At 40.6% G+C, this 20,189-nt stretch overlaps 1 protein-coding gene across 17 annotated transcripts in view; it reads left to right on the top strand.

Moving 5' to 3' along the window:
• Positions 1-20,189, top strand: part of OTUD7A (OTU deubiquitinase 7A) — a 310,046-nt gene that overhangs the window by 174,811 nt on the left and 115,046 nt on the right. For 3 of the 17 annotated variants that reach the window (XR_005585578.1, XR_005585579.1, XM_039492101.1), the window contains exon 1: positions 19,827-20,120. The exons of the other annotated variants lie outside the window; for them this stretch is intronic. Coding sequence is in view for 1 of the 3 variants with exons in the window: in XM_039492101.1 (XP_039348035.1) it covers positions 19,852-20,120 (269 nt within the window). In the remaining 2 variants the exon portion in view is untranslated. Of the gene's footprint in view, positions 1-19,826; positions 20,121-20,189 lie in introns of those variants that run through there. 17 annotated transcript variants of the gene reach the window in all.

Raw genomic sequence — 20,189 nt, 5'->3', positions numbered from 1 at the left:
AAAACCCCTCTGTCAGTGTAGGTTGTGCTTACTCAACGGTGCTATGCCGACATAGCTGTGAGGGTTAGCCTCCATAGTGCAGACTTAATCTCTTTAAAAAAATGCAACTACGCTTTAAAAATCCAGTAATGATAGATCGACAAAGGCCATACTGAGGCCATAATTCAGAACTCAGGTGCACATGTATAGTTATCTGGCAACATGTGCATGAGAGATGCATAGCAATGGGCATATCCAAGGTCAGAGTTCTGTCCAGAATCACTTCTTAATCCAAAAATGAGAGGAGAATAGAAAAAGAATGTATTTTACTGTTCTCAGGCAGTTTGTTTCTTGTAGGATCCAGCAAATTTCTAAATGACTGCAGTGTGGGGTAGGGGTCAGGAGTTAAAAAAATGTTACATTATTTTATGTCTAGAAATCTCTTCCAACCACTCGTTAACCCACTTAAAGAATATTTTTTAATTGGTTCCAGCATTTGGTTTAGTGTGTGGATGGCTTGTCTGGGGGATTTCTAATAGTTTCTTGGCAATGAGATTTGTATTACTTATTCTGCTTCTACTTTCCACCAAGGTTTGAGTACAATTTCCTTAATGCCATTCAAATCCTTTACCAAAGCCTACTGAAACCAGTTTAAAGACTCTTGTTGGCTTTGCCTTGGATCAAGTCCTTAATGTGCTGTCTTTTTTCACAAGCAGGGTAAGGTATTTCAGATCAGATCTGAAAATATTGACTGAAGATCATATGGGATTCCATACCCTTAATTTTGTTTAGTTCACCTCTGGCACTGTTTTCCCCTATCCCTTTCATTTGTCTGTTTTCATTTGCTGTGTTTGTCTGATGCATATGGTGAGCACCCTTGGGTAGGGGCCATTTTGTTTTGAAATCTCTGTAAAGCTAAATTTGACATTTTGGTGCTATATAAATAATAATCATATTGCGTCCATATTCTTAGCTTCTGTTTCAGGTTCATTCGAAGGTGCTTCAAGCTCTGTAGATGTTTTAGAAAATCTTGAGAAAATTCAGGTGTTCTTCATTTATCTCAGTGCCTTAAGCTCTCGCCTCCAGGTTTTTAAAGGTATTCTTCAGGAAGTAAGTGGAAGGTTTAGGTGAGACAGTATCTCTCATTCTCTAACTCTTAAATTCGACTTGATCTCAGTCCTCCTATTCTGTGGGTTTTTTGCACCTGAGTCACTAACCCCAAATGTGAAATATTCTCAAGCAAGTTTCCTGACCAAAGAATATTCAATGGAGTCCTTTTATCTCTCTTGGTAGCTTTTATTCTTAAAGAACTCAAACAAGTTAGAAAATAATAGGTGATTAAAACCAACAGTGCTTCAGAAACCTGAACTATTTTAATAAATACTCCCGATTGATCTCTTAAAATAGATGATGATACTTTCTCTAAGGCTGAAGTTAAAAATAATTGGACTGAATTTTTTGTTCTGTTCTTTGCTCTCTCTCTTTTTTAAGATAATGGCACTATCTTGGCTAGTTTCCTGTTATCAGAGGTTTTTATGTATATTGGCTGAGGCTTCTTCAGCATCTCTCTCTCTCTCTCTCTCTCTCTCCCCCCCGCCCCCATCCTTTGGTTCAGAATGTCTGATCCTGTATCAGTTGAAAGAGCTTCTAAGCAATTAGACAGTCTTTGGTTGGAGGTATTTTTTTAACTTACTACATTGTTATTTTTTGTCCTGTAGCTCTGAGTTTTGGCTACAGGGAAATCTGGTTTTTGTACAGAAAGATGAGGGATAGCTTTAGTGTGGCTTCATGGGTTAAATTGCACCCACTGAAATGAGGCCCAGATTAACCAATGTGCACTTATCAGTGGGTAGCCGTGTTAGTCTGTATCCACAAAAACAACAAGGAGCCCAGTGGAGTCCGGTGGCATCTTTAAGGTGCCAATGTGCACTTGGCCACTTCCACAGGGCCCCCATCTTAGGTTTTGCCTGGCTGCCCCTCTGTCATGACAGAGGCGCAGCTGACAAATTTAAGTGAGCGGCATTGTGACCGAGTGCATAGGTTACAGCACCATTCGGGTTTGGCTGGGTCACCCCTGCATCATGACAGAGGGGCAGCTGGGCCAAATTTGAGTGAGTGCTGTTGCAACTTGGTGTTGGCACCTGCCATTAATAGTAGGGGAGCAACTCACCTGCCCCAGCTAGGCACAGATCCCACAGTCACTGCCATTGCTGGCATCATCATGCCAGCCTGAGGAGGGTCCACAAAGATGAGAGCCCTAAGGTAGGAGTGGGGTTCGGATTCAGGGATACCACTCCTACTGGAGCTCAGGGAGAAGAGGGACCAGGAGCAGCACCATGGCTGACTGCAGGGCAGAGTGTCTTACCCGACTACCCCACAGACCTGGGCCGTCTGTGACCAACTCATCCCTACAGACCTAATATAGTGGTATTTTAAAGCTGTGTTTAAGTGCTTTGCAGGCTTAGGATATGAAGCTTGATCAGTGAATATACCCTCTGATCACTCCTCCCCATGTCTCTCTCAGATTATTCCTGTCCCTGGATGGACTAATCTGCTGAGAGAGCATAGCATGGGACAGTAGATAGTCTGAATGAACCCATATTAACCTATAACAGAAGTTATGATAAATGTGCTTGTGGCCTGAATTTGGCCACTTTTTTTTTCTCCCTTTCCAGAATAATAGTTGATTCTGAATAGCTTCTGGGGAGACAAAATAAAACCCGAGTACAATGACACAGGGTACGATATGGATCATTGTAAATTTAAGAGGCTCTATTCTGCATAGAGCAAGACAAGAGACTTCATAAAAGGTTTTGTTGTTGCTATAAAATATAGAATAATATCAAACTGCAGCATCTGTCCAGACAGCTTCCATGCATGGAGTCTCATTGAGTTAAGTGGAGTTTCATGTGCACTCTAGGTCATGCAAAGCAACTTTCAAGATCTAGGCCTTAGGCCCTGTTGTTCCATGACACGTACTTAATGTATATTGAATTCTGTGAGAGTCATGCTTAGGTATCCAAGAATAAAATTTGCCCTTAGTATTTATTTTCTTGGCAGATAAAACAAGATGCTGTTTCAATATCAGACTCTGGTTAGATTAAGGGTGGGAATCTGGGAAATCACTACGAATCTAATTCTAATAGGATAACTGAGAAGCTAATTATTATGGAAAAATACCCTTGAACTAGAGGTTTTTTTAAAATAGATCAACCTTGACAGTGCTCCTTAAAAGTATGTATTGCAGGAGTCCTTATGTAAATATCCCCTCTAAGCATAATATCAGAACCACTCTGATCTGTGCAGACCTGTTCTTTCTGGTATAGTGTTCTCTAAGCGTTCTGTCAGTGTGTGAAAAAAACTGCATCTTGGGCAGTCATGTGAGGGTCTTTGTCAAGAGAAATGAAATTTTCAGAGGGCTTGGGTTGTCTATTGATAGGCAGCACTGCCACTGGGAAAGTTCAAGGAGTTTTAGAAAGTCTTTGTAGAAGTCTGAAGACATAACATCTTTAGGGAGTCTGAAATCATTGTAGAAGTGATAGGGATGGATGCCTTTAGAGGAAGGAAAGAGTGGGTGATCCCCTTCTAACGGATAATAGTCTTCCTATGAGGATAGAGAGAGAATTCTTTCATTCTGAGGAACACTTTCATTAGGGTCCTGATCTAACTTTGTTTAACATTTATTTTATTTAGCATTTGCATATTCACCAAACCAAGTGATAGCATTCTTAGTGGCCAAGTGGAGCTCTCATTCCCCTGCTGAATTTGGTTAGGGGGCACACCTCGACAATGTGCATCATTGTTTGATTGGCACAATAGCTGCAGCTTGGTTTCTCTCAAAGACCCCAGCGGTCCTGGTTGGCTGCACAGAGGCCTTGCCCAGTTTGGAAGGGCCCACTGGCAACGTGGCAGGTCGAAGCCGAGTGGGCGAGTAGTAGGGCCTGTGACAATGAACTGATTCGTGATTGATATTAAGCACCAGTCTTCTCACCACAGGGACTTTGCTGTCATGTCCTGGCATGGCAGCCTTGACCACAGTGGGAATCGGGATGAAAGACTTATACCTGGTGGGCTAAAAAGATAGCTGAACAAGGTCAGGCTTAGGTTGGCAAGTACCATCTCAAGCAGTTTACCAGCTGCAGTCTCCCTCCTAATGTAAGTGGGAGCAACGTGGCTCAGAACTGGAAGCCATGGAAGATAAGTCAGTTGGAGAGTTCCTATGATGATGCACATTGCTGAGTTGAGTTGCATATCAACAAATTTGGTGCATACTGACCGACTCCATACCGGCGCATGGTACTTTGCTATTATGTATGAGATGGCAACGGCTGAGGGTTGGAGCATCCGCTTCCTGTGAAGAACCTGCCAGTTTGCGGAGAAGGTTGTTGTGCATGTCTTGACCTTCACTGCTATCTTACTCAGGTGGCTTTTGTATGTCAGTGTTCAGTCAAGGGTCATGCCTGTGTAAACTGGGTATGCATCAGCCTCTGGCCATTCTTTATGCTGTTTAGTTCTCTCTCAGCATTGGTATGGTGGAGGTGGTATGTTCTAGAGACTGTCTTGCTGGTGCTAGGCTGAAGCCACCAGGTCTTACAGTGATCTGCCAGCTTTGCAGCATCATCACTCAGGGTCTTCTCCAGCTCAGAGAAAGTTGGAGCCTGCAGTTCGCAGCAGATGTCTGCATAGATGAACTTCTGTTACTGGGTCATTGATGTATAGATTGAGCAAGGTTGTGTTTACTGTAATGAGAGATGGATTAGGCCCTTGTTTCCTAAAGTCATCAGTCCTGTTAATGTTTACAGGTCAATTCTGTTCATTAGGCAGTTCTGTTAATAGGAGTTGTGCATGTTTGTCAGTAGCAAAACAAAGTCCATATTGGGAAAATGTCAATAAATGCATTAATTGAGTACATAAAAATGCAAATACATTTGTTTTGCGTGAGAAAATGTTGATCTGCACACAAATTAAATTGTATGGAGAATTGTGCACTTGCAAATTTAAGGAGACCCACTGAAAAATCTGGCCCAAAAAATTTAGCTCACTTGTTTTTACAGTAGTTCGAAAATGTTGACACACAAATATGTTGAGCATATCGAAACCCCATACTTTCAAAATCCCTGCATTATCAGCTTTTCCAGTTCTGGTACATGTTGGTGTAATGTTCATTTATGGGCAGGTATCCAGTCTCCCAACACCTCTGTGAGGCAGAGGACTACTATCCCCATTTTACCAATGGGAAGCTGAGGTACAGCAGGATTATTTTTATTTATTTATTCACATATTATTTATTTGTATTGTGGTAGCACCTAGAGGCCCGAGTCATAGACCAAGGCCCCAATGTGATAGGCACTATACAAGCACATAATAAAGACAATCAGTTCCCTAAGGAGCTTACAGTCTTAAGTATAAATATGACAGTAGATGGTACAACAATCAGACAGCAAGAACACACAGTAGCAATGAGATAAAACTGGTGAGAAAGAAAAAGAATTGTCACTGCACACCAGAGGCCTAACCAAATGACTTGCCCTAGGTCACACGGCAAGTGTGGCAGAGCAAAGAATTAAACCTGGATCTTCTCAGTGCCAGGCTGGTGCTATAAGCCCTGGACCAGGCCTCTTTTCCAGTTGAAGAATTTTCAGAAAGGGAACTGGTTTGCTTACTCTGCAGACAAAAATGTAGATGTTCTGATTAAACAATGATGTTTAAAATAAACTATCAAATCTAGCTAGACTAAAACAGCAATCAAGTTTTCTGTGATCTCTCCCAGCATCCATTATTGAATAATTATGCCAGACTTTGTTTTTTAAAAAATCTACATTACATTCTTATTTTTGTAAAAATAGAGAGCTGAAAGACATATTCCTAATTTAAGCAGTACTCATCTGTTTTTATTAGTTTAGTTTTTTTCCTGTTTACAGCACAACTAAAGAATATGTCTGTAGTATTTATGTAAGTTTTTTTCACGTAGACAGGGGCGGCTCTAGGTATTTTGCCGCCCCAAGCACGGCAGGCAGGCTGCCTTCGGCGCCTTGCCTGCGGAGTGTCCGCCGAAGCCACGGGACCAGCGGACCCTCCGCAGGCAAGCCACCGAAGGCAGCCTGCCTGCCGCCCTCGCAGCGACCGGCAGAGCGCACCCCGCAGCTAGCCGCCCCAAGCACGCGCTTGGCGTGCTGGGGCCTGGAGCCGCCCCTGCACGTAGACACCTGAAAATCAAGGTTAGGAAGGTGTGATAGGGTGTCCATCTCATACAAGGCCCGAGTAGGTAAAAAGGGCCGGTTAACCCTGTGACAGGCTGCACCTGGAGGTGGGTCAGGGCTGAAGAAACCTAATAGCTGATGAAGCCCAGCTGGGGGAGGAGCTGGGACAGGCATAAAGAGAGGAAGTTGGTGGTAAGAGGAGGGCTGCAGTCACTCCTTAGAGTGGAGGGGAATTGGCAAGAGTCAAGGAGGAGTCCTAGGAGGGAGTAAGTCTTGGAATCCTGCCTGGGAATACAGACTGTGACAAGAACCTAAGGAAACCGAAATAGGAAACTCCAGTGGCAGCATTTAGAGAGCAGAGCAAGAGATGAAAGGTGGGAAGTAGCCCACGGAAACAGCAAAGGGGTCTGGAATTGTATAGACTGTGGTTGCTATTCACAGCATAGCATAGACTGGAACCCAGAGTAATAGGTGGGCCCAGGTTCCCTACTAGCCACTGGAGAAGTGGCACCATCTGGGCAGTGGAACAAAGGACTGCCTGAGACACTTCATCCAGCAAGACTTTGTTACAATGGAAGGGGAAAAGAGCAGTGACCTAGGTGGAGGGCCAAGCCACAAAGAGGGAGCAATTGAGTCCAGAGAGAGAGACCTTGGGTCAAGGAACTAGAGGAGGGGGCATCAGACTGGTTGAGAGCTAATTCCCAGATGAGCCACAAGGAGGTGCCCCAGCAGTGAGCAGCAAACCCTGTGGCAATTTGTCAAAGGGCTATCATTTATCATTCTAAAACATAAATAAGGATTCTTGGTTATTGAGCATAGTTGCTATAGTAATTTGATGATTAGTCAAATATCATTTTGTAGATTTAGCCAGTCACATCTTAAAAATCCCATTCCACAGGTTTGAAATCCTTAACAGCAAATGTCTGATTAAATGTTATCAGCAAGCACGACTTGTTTTCTGACACTGGTTGCTGGCTGCTTTTTGAATGTGGCATGTGAATTCCAGGTGGGATGACCAGACCGCAAATGTGAAAAATCGGGACGGGGGTGGAAGGTAAGAGAAGCCTATATAAGAGAGAGACCCAAAAATCAGGACTGTCCCTTTAAAATCGGGACATCTGGTCACCCTAATTCCAGGGGAGTGAGAAAAGTATGGTATCCTTTTGTGGCAATACTGAAAGTGTCGGGGGAAAGGACAGAGTGAAAGGTATTGATCAGAGAGGCACCATACACAGATAAGTTTTCCCTTCCCTTACGGTTCCGACCCAGACTGAGTAGGCTTTTACTTTGAAAATTCAGCAGCCATAATGTGACAGTTGAGAGATGGTTTTCAGGCATATCTCTCAGCTTGTCAAAGTTCAAATCTGTGGGTTAAGAGAGATGCAAAATAACAGTGCAGTAGCTTTAAATGTACCTATATATTAAACAGCATTTGTTTATAATGCCAATTTCATGATTGCAAGTCTTTTTGATATAGACTGTAGTGGAGATTTCAGGCCAGAGACTATTCAAGTAACTTTGTTGTGGTGAGTTTAAAAAAAAAAAAAGTCTCCAGAGCAGGGTTGTATTTCCTCTGATTGTTTTCATTTCTTAAAAGCTGGGAATACTAGAAGACACTTATTTAATTGGTGCTTGCCTATCTATTAGGATTGCCTTGTATAGATGTAAATTATAGGGAAGAAGTTGCATGGATTTGTTTGGGGAGAAGAAATGTTAGTGGGGAAAACAATAAAATATTGGTAAAATGTGTTTATATTTAGCTTCAGGGAGTTTAAAGGTATCACAACTGGTGATTACAGAATATCGAGAACGGTGTAGTCTGCAGTAAATCTGGGTCTCATTGGCCAATGGATGATTGATTCCAAATTGTATATCCTACCCAATGGGAGCAGTTAGTAGCAATTGAAAAGAGCAGGACAAGAAGCAATATGTGCTACACTGAAACCCTGTAGAGCTTTGACAACATGTTGTAACATGTCTGGAAGGGTAAGATGATGCAATAAGACCTCTCATCAGCAGTATCAAATTCTACCAACAAGTTCAGCAGAAGAATGGAAAGATTCCTGCTGTTAGAATCATGCTGAAGTTGGATGATTGTCTTAATTCTGTAATCTGGATGGAAGCTGCTGTACTATTCCTCAGATGTCTAAAGTGACGGATTGGAGCTGAGAATTCTCAGCCCATTTCTCCCTATGGATGTCAGCACCACCTGTTCTCTCTTCCTTCCCCACCGCCTTACCCCTGTCTGCTTACAAGTGGCTGAAGAGAATCCCAGTCCCACCCACTTTCCACCTGCACCTCTTCCACCCCTAGTTCTCTCACTGCTTTGTTCTGAACCCCTTGTCCTCAGCTGTTTCCCAGCATCAGGCAACATAGGGATCTTGGCAAGACTTGAATACATTTTGAGGTATAAGAGGAGGCTTGCTGGCATGGCAAGGACACAGGGCCTGTAAGGATCTTTTATCCCAACTCAGCTCCTCCACCTGGTGCACAGAAACCCTCCCTCCTCCTTATGACAAATTATGTCCCAGAGATTCCATTTTTGCTGAGGAATATGGTCAGTGCCAATGCTGTGTAACATTTCAGGATGGGTCAGTTTCCTAGGGGTTAAAAAATAAAACCAGATGGTCATGTGTCAGAATGTCCCTATGCAGTCTAAAGCTCGTAAAGAGCTACCCTATAAATTTGATTATTTGTATTCTAATTCTTATAATGTGCCAATCAGTCTGTAGGTGCGGGTACAGCATGGGAAATCATGTCACCAACAGACTTACTACTGCACACCCACACTCAGACTTCCTACCTCATCACCAACACTCAGACCAGAGTCTGAGAAAAGAGATTGGCTTAGACTGTGCCTTAAAGGGCAAGAGACTTGAGCTTTCTCAGACCAGTTGGGGCAAGCAAACTCTGCAGTTAGATGAGACAGCCCTTTCTCCAGCTGCCCAAATGGTCATGTCTAGAGGGGCTATAACTGCCCTAAATGACCTCATCTACCATCACAGCATTTGGGGAAAAGAGTGATCACTCAAGTATCCAAAAAGATGGGGGAAAGTCTAGAGACCCAGATGATGTGCAGTTATGGGGAAACCACAAGAGAAGAACTATAGAGATAATGTCACAACTTGACTTGTGCCTTGAGGCGAATAGAATAAGGCAGCATAGTCTTTGGTTTTACAGGGTCTCTGTGGCTAACACTGCAAAACTGTCAAGTAGCCAAGTTATGTAACAGCTAGAGCTTCCCACTGGAGAAGTGTAGGTTGAACTGCAATAATAGAATCACAAAGACATCGATAACTGTGGCAAGTTCTACAGCAGAGAGGGATGTAATCTCTTTACCAGATCCAAATGAAAAACCAATATCATCTGAAAATCTAGAAGCAATTGGACATCCAGAAATTCTCTGACATTTCAAATCTCGTGCATAAAAGTTTACAGTATTTGATTCTGCTCTTTAACAGAAACAGGTTCCACCCTACCACATGCCCTATGGCCCCAGTTCAGCAAAACATTTAGTCATTTGATTTCAGCAATACTTCAACATATGCTTTAAGTTAAGTACAACTTAAGGGCTTTGCTGAATCAGGGCCTAGATCTCTTTTTCTCTGTACAGAAATGGTTCAGATATGTCTGAGTCAATAGGTATCTTTAGTTTTTAGAAATTATAACCGCATGGGCTTGTCTGTATGGTCAGTTTGTGCATGGAAGGCTCAAGTGCTGTAGATTTACATCCCACCTTGCCATACGCTAATTGGTCATGTAGATGAGTGTCTGTAACTTAAAAAATTGAGGCATTTATGTTAATTCCCACATATATTGCTCATGTACATGCAGAATTGTGCCTTTTTTCTTCGGTGAACTATATTTTAAACTATTGTTTCTACTTGATTTTGGAATATATAGTGTTAACTTTTTGATTCCTTCCAAAAGGTGTCAGTTGCTCATTTTCCTACCCCCAAAATAATAGCAATATAGTTAATGGACATAGTAAGGAATCCATTCTAGCAAAGAGTGTCAATTTGCCAGTAAATCCCATATACTCCTTGCAGTGATAGAGATGTAGAGAATATCATTACCCTTATGTCAGCTTTTCACATTTTTGCTTACACACATTTGCCATTCTGGACAGATGCCAATGAATTGAAAGCAATGACATTTTTGTAGCTGTATAATGTGCTAGTATTTTCCTGTATTTTATCAGACACAGTATAACCACCAAAATCTTACTTAAGAAAGGCTTATGAATTCTAATGCTTAGAGGCACTGTAGAATAAAGTTAATAGAAAACTATTTTAATGATGCAGTTGTGCAGGGTGTTTTCTAAACAGTTTCCTATTAAAAACTGTGTCAACTGGTACAATGTGATTTTTATTTATTTTATATATTCATTTGTAAAGCCAGCACACAGAGAACAGAAGGAGGTTCCCTTGGTGCCTTCCTTCCACCCCCCGCCCCCGCTCCAAAGACTCTTGTATATTCTGGGCCAGATTCTCCATTGCCCCGCTCCTTGTGTAGTCATTTCCACTTGTGCAAAATGGATGTAAAATGTTGTTATGACTTGGTAGCATTTCACACTCACTCTGCACAGGTGTAAATGACTGTGAAGTGGAAGGAAGAGGACAATCAGGCCCTTTTAAACTCGAATATTACATAACGATATACTTAGGCTCACGTTTCTTTAATCACTGCCAAAGACACTGCTGTTCATTCTTCTCCAGCCAACTCATATTTTCAGGCACTTATTCCTATTTCAATTTTCCAGCTTTCAAGGATATGAGGAAAAGGATAAAGTTCAATACAAGATTTTATCATCTGGAAATTCTGTGTTAACAAAATGCAACCAGTACTGTGTTATTCCATTGCCAAAAAAAGGCGTAACCCTGAAAAGTGTTCTCTGCATCTGCAAATGTAACATTTCAGATTTGAGTGTGTCAGAAGTGCCCAGGACAGTTGTACCCATAAAGTCTTCCTTACTTGTCTCTCTGTTCTGTTTTGAACCCTGTGAAACAGAAATAAATCTGAAATTTCATTTTTCTTTGTGTGAAATTCTGTCCATTTTTCAACCAGCTCCAATTTACATATATTGTGGACTTTGGTGTCGTGGGAATTTTCCTAACACAAACTCATAGTGGATTACAAAACCACTTAGGCATCTGCTTAAGTCCTCTGCTGTTCAGGACAGTACTTAGGTAAATGCTTAACCTTAATATACTTAAGTCCCATTCATTTAGAATGCTGAAAATTAAGCATGTATTTAAGTGGTATTCTGAATAGAGGTGCTTTACTGAATTGAGGGAGGTCCATGGTGGATAAAATAAAGTGGAAATTAAGTTAACCTTATAAACCAAGGCTCAGGAGAAGACAATCCATGTTTGGAAATAGCCATGTTTCTCTCAGATGATCTATATTAATTACTAACAGAGTTGAGTCTGTGTCTTGGTCACTATAAATACTTCAGAGATTCAAAGTAATTCCTATCAATTATTTTTGATGACACATTTTCTTTCTGTCACTCAGGCTGCTGCTCTTTCTTTAATAATTCACCACCTTGTTACCTGGGCAGACGATTTTCTGAGCAATTTTGTGACCTAGTGAACTAAAAGCTGAGCAACAGCATTAACTCGAGTTCCCTTACTGTTGATGGTTTGTCAGCTCAAATTCAAAGCAAATCTAATCTGATGGATCTGATTGTTTAATTTTGCTTTCTTCCTTAATAATTGTTCGGCTATTTTGCAAATGTGCATTTGGCAAAATGTTTCTAATCAAAAGTGGAACATCTTTAGAAATGCTGTAAAAAGAGAATGAAAAGTCTTCATGTAACTGTCTGAATGCTATGGGATGCACTTCACATGGAGAAAACTGAGGAAGAAATTATGAAAGCCTTAGTTAAAAGAAACCAGTTGTTTGCTGCATCAAATGTGCTTTTATTTCGTAGATTTGTTTTTATTTACTGAATTCAGTTATCTAAAGGGTGGACTAAGTGACATTTTTTAAAATACTTTAAAATGTGGTATGTCTCAGTAAAAATTATTTTCAGTGTCTGGAGCTATGTAAAGCTGGGGAGTCTTTGTACCATACATGTCTGCAAATTAAAAAAAAATACAAATTCAACCGCAGAGAGATGGTGCCCCTCTGAAAAGGATAACAGTTTGCCCTTAGCCTTCACATTGCCTCACCAGTCAAGAGGAGTCAGCAATGTTAATCAGACACTTGGAGTATTCACATTAACAAAATAAATAACCTTTGTGTGCCATCTCCGACCATTGGATATATTTGCTAATCGCAGTAGAAGGACCGCATGCCAGTGTAGGCAATCTCATCATACCATCCCTTCCATAAATTTATCAAGCTCAGTCTTAAAACTAGTTAGGTTTTTTGCCCCCATTGCTCCCCTTGGAAGGCTGTTCCAGAACTCAATCCTCAGATGGCTAGAAATCGTCATCTAATTTAAATCTTAAACATATTGATGGCCAGTTTATAGCCATTTGTTCTTGTGCCAGCATTTGCCCTTAATTTAAATAAATTCTCCCCCTTCTGAGTGCTCATCTTGCAGTCATATTGCCCCTTTAGTCTCCATTTTGTAGGCTAAAGAAGCTAAGCTCCTTAAGTCTCCACTCATAAGGTAGGTTCTCCATTCCTCTGATCGTCCTAGTAGCCCGTCTCGTCACATGTTCTAGTTTGAATTTATTTTTCTTAAACATGGGAGACCAGAATTACACACAGTATTCCAGATGAGGTCTTCACAAGTGCCTTGGATAATAGTAATAACACTTCCCTATCTCTACTGGAAACATCTTACCTGAGGCATCCCAGGATTGCATTAGCCTTCTTCACAGCCACATCACATTGGTGGCTTATAGTTGTCCTGTGGTTGATCAACACACTCAGGTCTTTTTCCTCCTCTGTAGCTTCCAACTGATAAGTCCCTAGTTTGTAGCAAAAGTTCTTGTTGTTAGTACCTAGTGCAAAATGCAAGGTTGTGCAAGTGCAAGTATCAAATTTCATCCCATTTCTATTACTTGAGATTTGAGGACTTCAGAAACTCAGCTAGAGGTTATGGGCCTATTACAGGAGTGGCTGGGTGAGGGTCTGTGGTATGCAATTTGCGGGAGGTCAAATGAGATGATCATGATGGTCCCTTCTGGCGTTAAAGTCTATGGGAGCAGATGAATTGATCCAAAGCCCACTGAAGTTGATGGAAACCTTTCTACTGACTGGGCTTTCGATCTTGTTCATAGTGTATTTTTATTAGCTGTCTTTGTTTTTAATTTTAAATCTTCAGAAGTGAAAAGCTTGTGATTCAACCCCTTTGTCCGTTGCATGCAAACAGCATGGCATTTCTGAAAGTCATTTTCTGTAGTCCTTCAAAGTGGATTTCAACTTCCTCTTCTGAGAGGATTCTGATATTAAATAAATGAGAACCTCAGGTGCTAAGTATTAAATTTATTTATGCATTTATTGTCCGTAAGAAGAATGTTGTTCTTTTGAGGAAGACTGTGCTTTCATAGATTGATGATATCTGCTCCAAGTGGGTATGCAACATTATGAGAGTGAGCAAGTGTTAATAGTTACAATTGCCATTAGTAGCAAACATGGTGATGGTTCGGTAGTGTAGGAGGTGCTGTGTTCATTTGGTTAGAACAAAAAGTCTGGCAGCCAGCTGGATTCTGAATTTCTAATTTGTCGTGAGTCACTGCCTCCTTCCTTATAGTTTTTCTTTCCTTGCTTAAGTCTTTCTTTCCTGTCCCATCTGGGTGTGTTTTTATTACTAAAACTGGCTTTCTGGCGAAAAGGACCTTTTATCAGAAAGTCTGATTGAAAGATTTATTCTTGCCTAAACTGAAGGAAGCTGGGAGAACAGAGCTTACCGGCTTGTGCTATATGCTGCCCCCATCATACAGAGGCAAGATTCTCACAGTTTCCCTCATAAAGCAGGATGCCCCCGTTTTCTCCAAGAAGTAGATGTTCTTAGGTTTTCTGATTAGTTACTACTTTAGAGAGCATTGGCAATGGGATAATGCCACAGTTTGACTTGTTCTATTTCAGTAAAAGTTGCAGCTGTGGCCATAGTCCAGTTACCAGTGTGTTGCATTCTCTTCCCACATCAGCCAGAGTGGCATTAAAAATAGAATGCCCAAGTATTCTCTATTTGTATGTATGGGTCTTGGAAGATGAATCGTCTACAACACAAGGCAACATCTCTTTTGGGAAAAAAACTGCTTAGGCTGTTGGCATAACCTCTGGTGCAACTTATGAGATGGGTTACATGTGAGCTACAAAGCTATTGGCACACACAGAGTATGGGGTTCTGATGACCTGTGTCACCATGAGAGCAATGCAGAGGTGATTCATGATGTCATAAAGGCACTGAGAGATGGCTCTGGCTTTCCTATATTTCAAGGATTTCAAGCTTAAGAAAACCTTGTTCTAGTTCATTTACATTGTGGGTTGGATGGCTCAGGATATTTGGATTTAAGGGCCATTCACTTTCAAGTCAATGTTTTGAGTCTTTTCCCAAGTTGAGGCTGACCAAAAGTTATCAATATGGGTAAATATATTTATTTGGTCATCTATATGATCTCAGGCCAATCCTTGTCGCAAAATTCCATTAACAGAAATGACTGTCAGCCTCTGAATTGAGGCCAAAGATTAAATCGGAATAGAGAATGATTTAGCCACTTGTCCATGGACTTGCCCTCATCTGGACCAAGATGTAGTGACTGGGCAGAGAGGAAAAGCCTTAACTGCTGCCTGTGTTGCACCTGTCCTGTGAAAAGAGGACTTCAGTTTCTAGTGTTGCCAATCTTGCACATCCCTCAAATATTAAATTAGCTCTGAGGAGGCTTGGTTAAGGCCTCTCTCTAGTTTTAAACTCCAGATTTAGGTTTGAACGTGTCCCATCTCTCTGATGGGCCACACCAAAAATCTCTTTATGCAAATATAAATGAAATGCTGTGGGTCCCACCCCCTCACACACATGGTAGATGGACTGTCTATTTATGGCTTGTGTCATGTTTTCGGTAGTACTAAATCAACTAAATAAAATATATATCCTTGATTTGTGTCTTTCTGTCTCATTATGGAAAATACCCAGGAAGAAAAACTATGAAACTGAGCAGTCAAACATGCGTGTTTAAAATCATAAACATGAAGTTAAGAAAAAAGAGGGGGTTATGAGGGGAGCTGGGCTGAAATGTTGGAGGTGTTTTTCCATACAGAAATATTGGAGTTTTTTAACTGAAAACTCAAACTGAAAATGTTCAGATGAAGGTTTTTGGTTTTAATTTATTCCATTTCTTTTATTTTTCTGTAGAAAGTAGATGCTTTTGCGGGGAGGGACTCATTTTGTTGAAAACCCAGTTTTCCATCAAAAATAGTTTTGACAGAAACATGTTGACCAGCCATAGCCATGAATTGGGAGGGATCAATGGACCACAGCTGTGAGGAGGAGAGGGATCTATTGATAAATGTGTGGGGCTAGGAAGGAAAAGATAAGTAGGATGCAGACTGATTTTACTGTCCAAGAAAAGGAAGTGTTAATGCCTTTGGGATAAGCATACAAACTTTCAGCTCATTAACCGAACCAGATCTCTGACCCTATTGGGGTTCACTCATCCCTCATAGTTGCAGAGTCATAGATAGTGGAGAGGGGAAAGATTTACTAGGTCATCCAATCCAGCTCCCTGTCTAGGCCCCAACAAAAGTCAATGGGAGTTTTGTAATTAACTTTGATGGCGCTGGAGCTTTACCCCTAGTGTTTTGCCTGTGCACATTTTGTAATATTATTTGACTCACCATAAATTCCTAATAATATGTTACTTTCAGCCACATTACTGTGTGTGGCTGTGGGGGGAATAGGTGATATTTATTATTGTAAGAAAGGTCGCTTTCTACTGGAACAGTGTGCTAGTCACTGGATCTTGTTTTCAGACCTGTTCAGATCTCTCATTGGCACGATGACATATCTCTTCAGACTAGATTTATCTAGGCCTTCTGGCTTAGCTAGCAACTTGCTTTGCCCATTGACCCAACAGAACCTTTGGGAATGTGGAACCCATGTTACGCCACAAAATATTTCTCAGCCTGAAGTGCTTTTCAGAAGATATTTGAAATAATGGGAGGGGGAAACCTAGCATTAAAAATAGTGAAATATTGCTATTATACAGATGATCCATGATTTGACTCGTTCAGACTGACATACAGCTAAAATTTCCAAATCTTTGAATGATCTGTCCCCCGCACTGATTAATGATTGTATTTGACTACCCTGAATATACACATTTCTAAAAACCACAAACTTTTACTGCCAGATGAGTCATTTATGATTAAGATCTGAAATTTACTAATGCTTTGCATCATTCATCTTCAACAAGCTCTGTAAACTTGACTCTGAATGTCTGCATCCTTCTGGTGCAGGTTTATTTCATCCGTTCTCCAGGTCATAAAGAAAATTGTCATGGATTTTTGGTTACAATGTTCTCCTGTTTGTCCCCCTCCTCTCCTTGTGTGCAGCTATTTTAGAAATTAATCTGTGTTTACTAGGAAAATATTGGAAGCCGCAACATTACTCCCTTCGTACCTTATTCTTAAAACTGTTAAAATTCAACTGCTGAATAGAATGTATACCAAACTGTAACCCTATGGCCAAATTTAGCCATAATCTATCAAGGTAATGGGCTTTCGTGAAGTGCTTGCACTTTTCTTGTAAGAGGCCCTGTAAATCTTTCCATGTTTCCCTTGATTACTGGTTCTAGGTGAACTTTTATAGCCTTCCCTTGTCCAGCTGTGCTAAAAGTTGTGAAAGTGGTTCTCTTACCTTTCTGAAACGCAGCCTGATATGACAATGATGAGTGCAATGTAAGTAAATTAAATAAAAACGTTTGTGGCCTAGATTGCCCGCTCACATTTGACTTCATCTCCAACGCTTACAGTTTGAATGGACCCATTTTTCAAGGTCTTTTGTGCACCACATATTTAGGAGGGACAAACCATTCCCTATACAGCAATTGCTTTCGTAGCTGGTGAAATGATCCTTTCGTAGCATGTCTATAAATGTAGTTTTATAAAGTGCTTTTGAGTCCTTTGAAGAGAGAGATGCCAAGAAATCCAAGATATTTACTTACTTATTATTAAACTTAAATGATAATCCTACCCTATTGTAAGGGCTATTTTCTGAAACCTAATTATCACTGAGGGCTTTCTTTCAAGAAATTCCTAACCTTTTGACAATGTCCAGTTGAGCAACAGCTGTTAAAATAAACTTCAGAAGAGTCTGTTTGTTTGTATATATGAATACATACACACGCATGCTATAATGCAGGGCGTGAGGGAGAGTGTGCTAAAGTGTGGCCTACCTAGCACAGAGGCATAAGAGCATCCAAATGCCCCTTCGCACGTCAGTACTGGCTACCCACATCATGGGTAGCAGTATGGGAGGGGAAGCGGACTCTGCAGAGCTGCTACTTCCCCTCTTGTGCAGGTGAGCTGGAGGGGGAGAACAGAGGAGGCACAGGGTATAGCTGCACCAGCATGCTGGGGAACATGCACTGCATTGGCTCTAGACCTGGCACAGTTTACTCCCTCTTTGCTGCAGTGGCAGAACCAGGAGCCAACTAAAAGTCTTCCCCCAGTGCAGCACAAAAAGATATTTCCCCTTACTCTTGACTCATGGCAAAAGCATGAATGAGCCCATGAGATTACACATTCATCTGATCTTTTCACTTAAAGATTAGCTTTGGCCTCTTGATGGAATGAATGATAGATGCTGAATAAAAGTAAAACTTGTAGTTTCATTTATATCCTACACCATTTAACTTGTACCATCTCCTCTCTGATCTGTTCTGATTCCTTAACAATCCTCAAAAGCTCCTTAAAATGAAGTTTGAATACTGACTATATGATAAATATGTTTGATTCAGCCATTCTTAAAAACAACTGCTCTAAATTTTTGTAGGGAGAGTTGTCTATGAAAATAGATTAGCTTCTACTTGTTCAGGAAATAAGCAAGAATATTTCCCCTACTGTATCTAATACTTATTAATCTGTTACCCAAAGGCTAGACCTTTCCTTAGATCCAAGGGTATTTAGAAAAAAAATGAATATAGGAGAGAGATTCCCCTCTGGGTTGATTTAAAAACTCTGGGGACAAATTATCCTAAAGCTACTTCTATTTTAAGGCCACTTTACTTGGTCAACAATGAAAGTAAAATACTAAAGAAAAGCTCCTGATTGCACATAAACAAGGCTATGTTGCGCCTGTCAGGAAATGCCAGAGATGGGACATACAGTGCACTTTCCTTCCCAATTATTTTTGCTTTGACACTGTAAAGAAAAATTGTGCATGACAGAAAATGAAAAACCCTTCTGTTTTGTTTCCAGAGGTTGTTTTTAGTACACAATAGGCAAAGGTGGCTTCCAGAGTGTTTTTCTAAGTACGTTTAAAATATTTCACTTGCTTAAGATTTAATTGCATACTGCTTGTATAAAAAAATCCATTATCTATACAAAAACAAGAATATATTTGCATTTCATCAGCTATGATTGTGGTTCCATTAGCTGCTACGTGCTGGTTCCTAGGCCATGAGTCATTGTCACATACTGGTGTGATTGTTACTTTTCTCAGCAACTGAATGGTACAAACAACCTACAGTAAGCTGCTGAACACATACTGCATCACTTTGCTATAAAACAAGTGAATCATTCTGCAAAGGAAACCTGACTTCCTACCACTTCAGGAAGATGTTAAAGTCTATTGTGAATCCCCTGATATTAAATAATTAATAGTAATTACTCTAGCTGGCCTGGAACCGTTTCTGTAAAATAGGTGGCTGATGGCTTTTAAGTAAAGCATTTTATTGATTGTGTTTTAACTAACAATTGGGATTATTTTAATTTTATTAACGTGATCTATAATTGCATCTGATGCAAGCAGAACGCATGGGTGAAATCCTGGTCCCATTGAAGTCAATGGTAAAATTCACATTGACTTCATTAGGGCCCAACTTTCACATTGTGTCTGTGGTAGTTGTTCCTAACTTCTTCTTAGTTTTTTTGTTTTGTTTTGTTTTGGTTTTTTGAGGGGGGGAGGGGAATTTCATCACTGGAAATTCAATAGAAGAAAGAATCCATTTGCAGAGTATGCTGGGATTACTACACTACAATGGTGTCTGTAATATTTATAGTAGTATGGTTCATTGTTTGCCTGAAAATTACTTAATTCAAGATGAAAATGAACTTGTATAACAAATGTAGTCAGCTCCATTCCAGTTAGTTTTGAGTGGGGTTGGTGTGTTGTGCAGTATTTTGCAGTATGTAAGTTTATATTTTAAATAGTTGTTACATTTGAGGGAAACCAGGGAAGTGTTTATAAAGATCAGTCATGTAACAATGGCTTTCTTAAGAAATGTACAATGTTATCTTGAAAATGTGTTTTTCTCTTAATCATGCTGATATGGAAGAAAAAAAAATTGCTCCTGCAACAGTGAAAGGTGTTGCTTTGTGTGGTCCTGACAAGATTTCTATTATTAGCACGTGTCATTGATTGTGATGCTGAAAGGCATGTACAACCAATGAGAGAAACTGCCATTGTAAGTGAGTGTGGGTCCCTTCAGACTGTCAACTTAAATGATAGAAAGGAATTGGGGAGAGTAGATACCCACCACCTTCCAGAAATATGAGCAGTAACAGTCTGGAGATTGGCCTAGTAGCAGCTTTTGGTGTCATTCCATTCATTGTGGTTGTCATCATTATTGTACTTAAAAGAGATGCACTAATGCAGATGTTTAGAAGGTTCATTAATACAGCCTCTCACACAAAAGAGGTACAAGTTGCTGCTGCTGTTGGTGATGGTGAGCATGATTCACAGCACCCCCATGAGGAAGACAGCATTAGTTCCGAGGAAATGGGAGAAGACATAGATTCCCTATCAAGTACATCTTCCAGGCAGGGACAATAGAAATAACCTATGTATTGGTACAGATATGGATACAATAAATAAGGGAACAAGTAATG

The sequence above is a fragment of the Mauremys reevesii genome, linkage group 10, assembly GCF_016161935.1.
Source record: "Mauremys reevesii isolate NIE-2019 linkage group 10, ASM1616193v1, whole genome shotgun sequence".
In the NCBI taxonomy this organism is placed as follows: domain Eukaryota; kingdom Metazoa; phylum Chordata; order Testudines; family Geoemydidae; genus Mauremys; species Mauremys reevesii.
The sequence above is the reverse complement of the archived record's forward strand: the minus strand, read 5'-3'. Positions and strand labels throughout refer to the sequence as shown.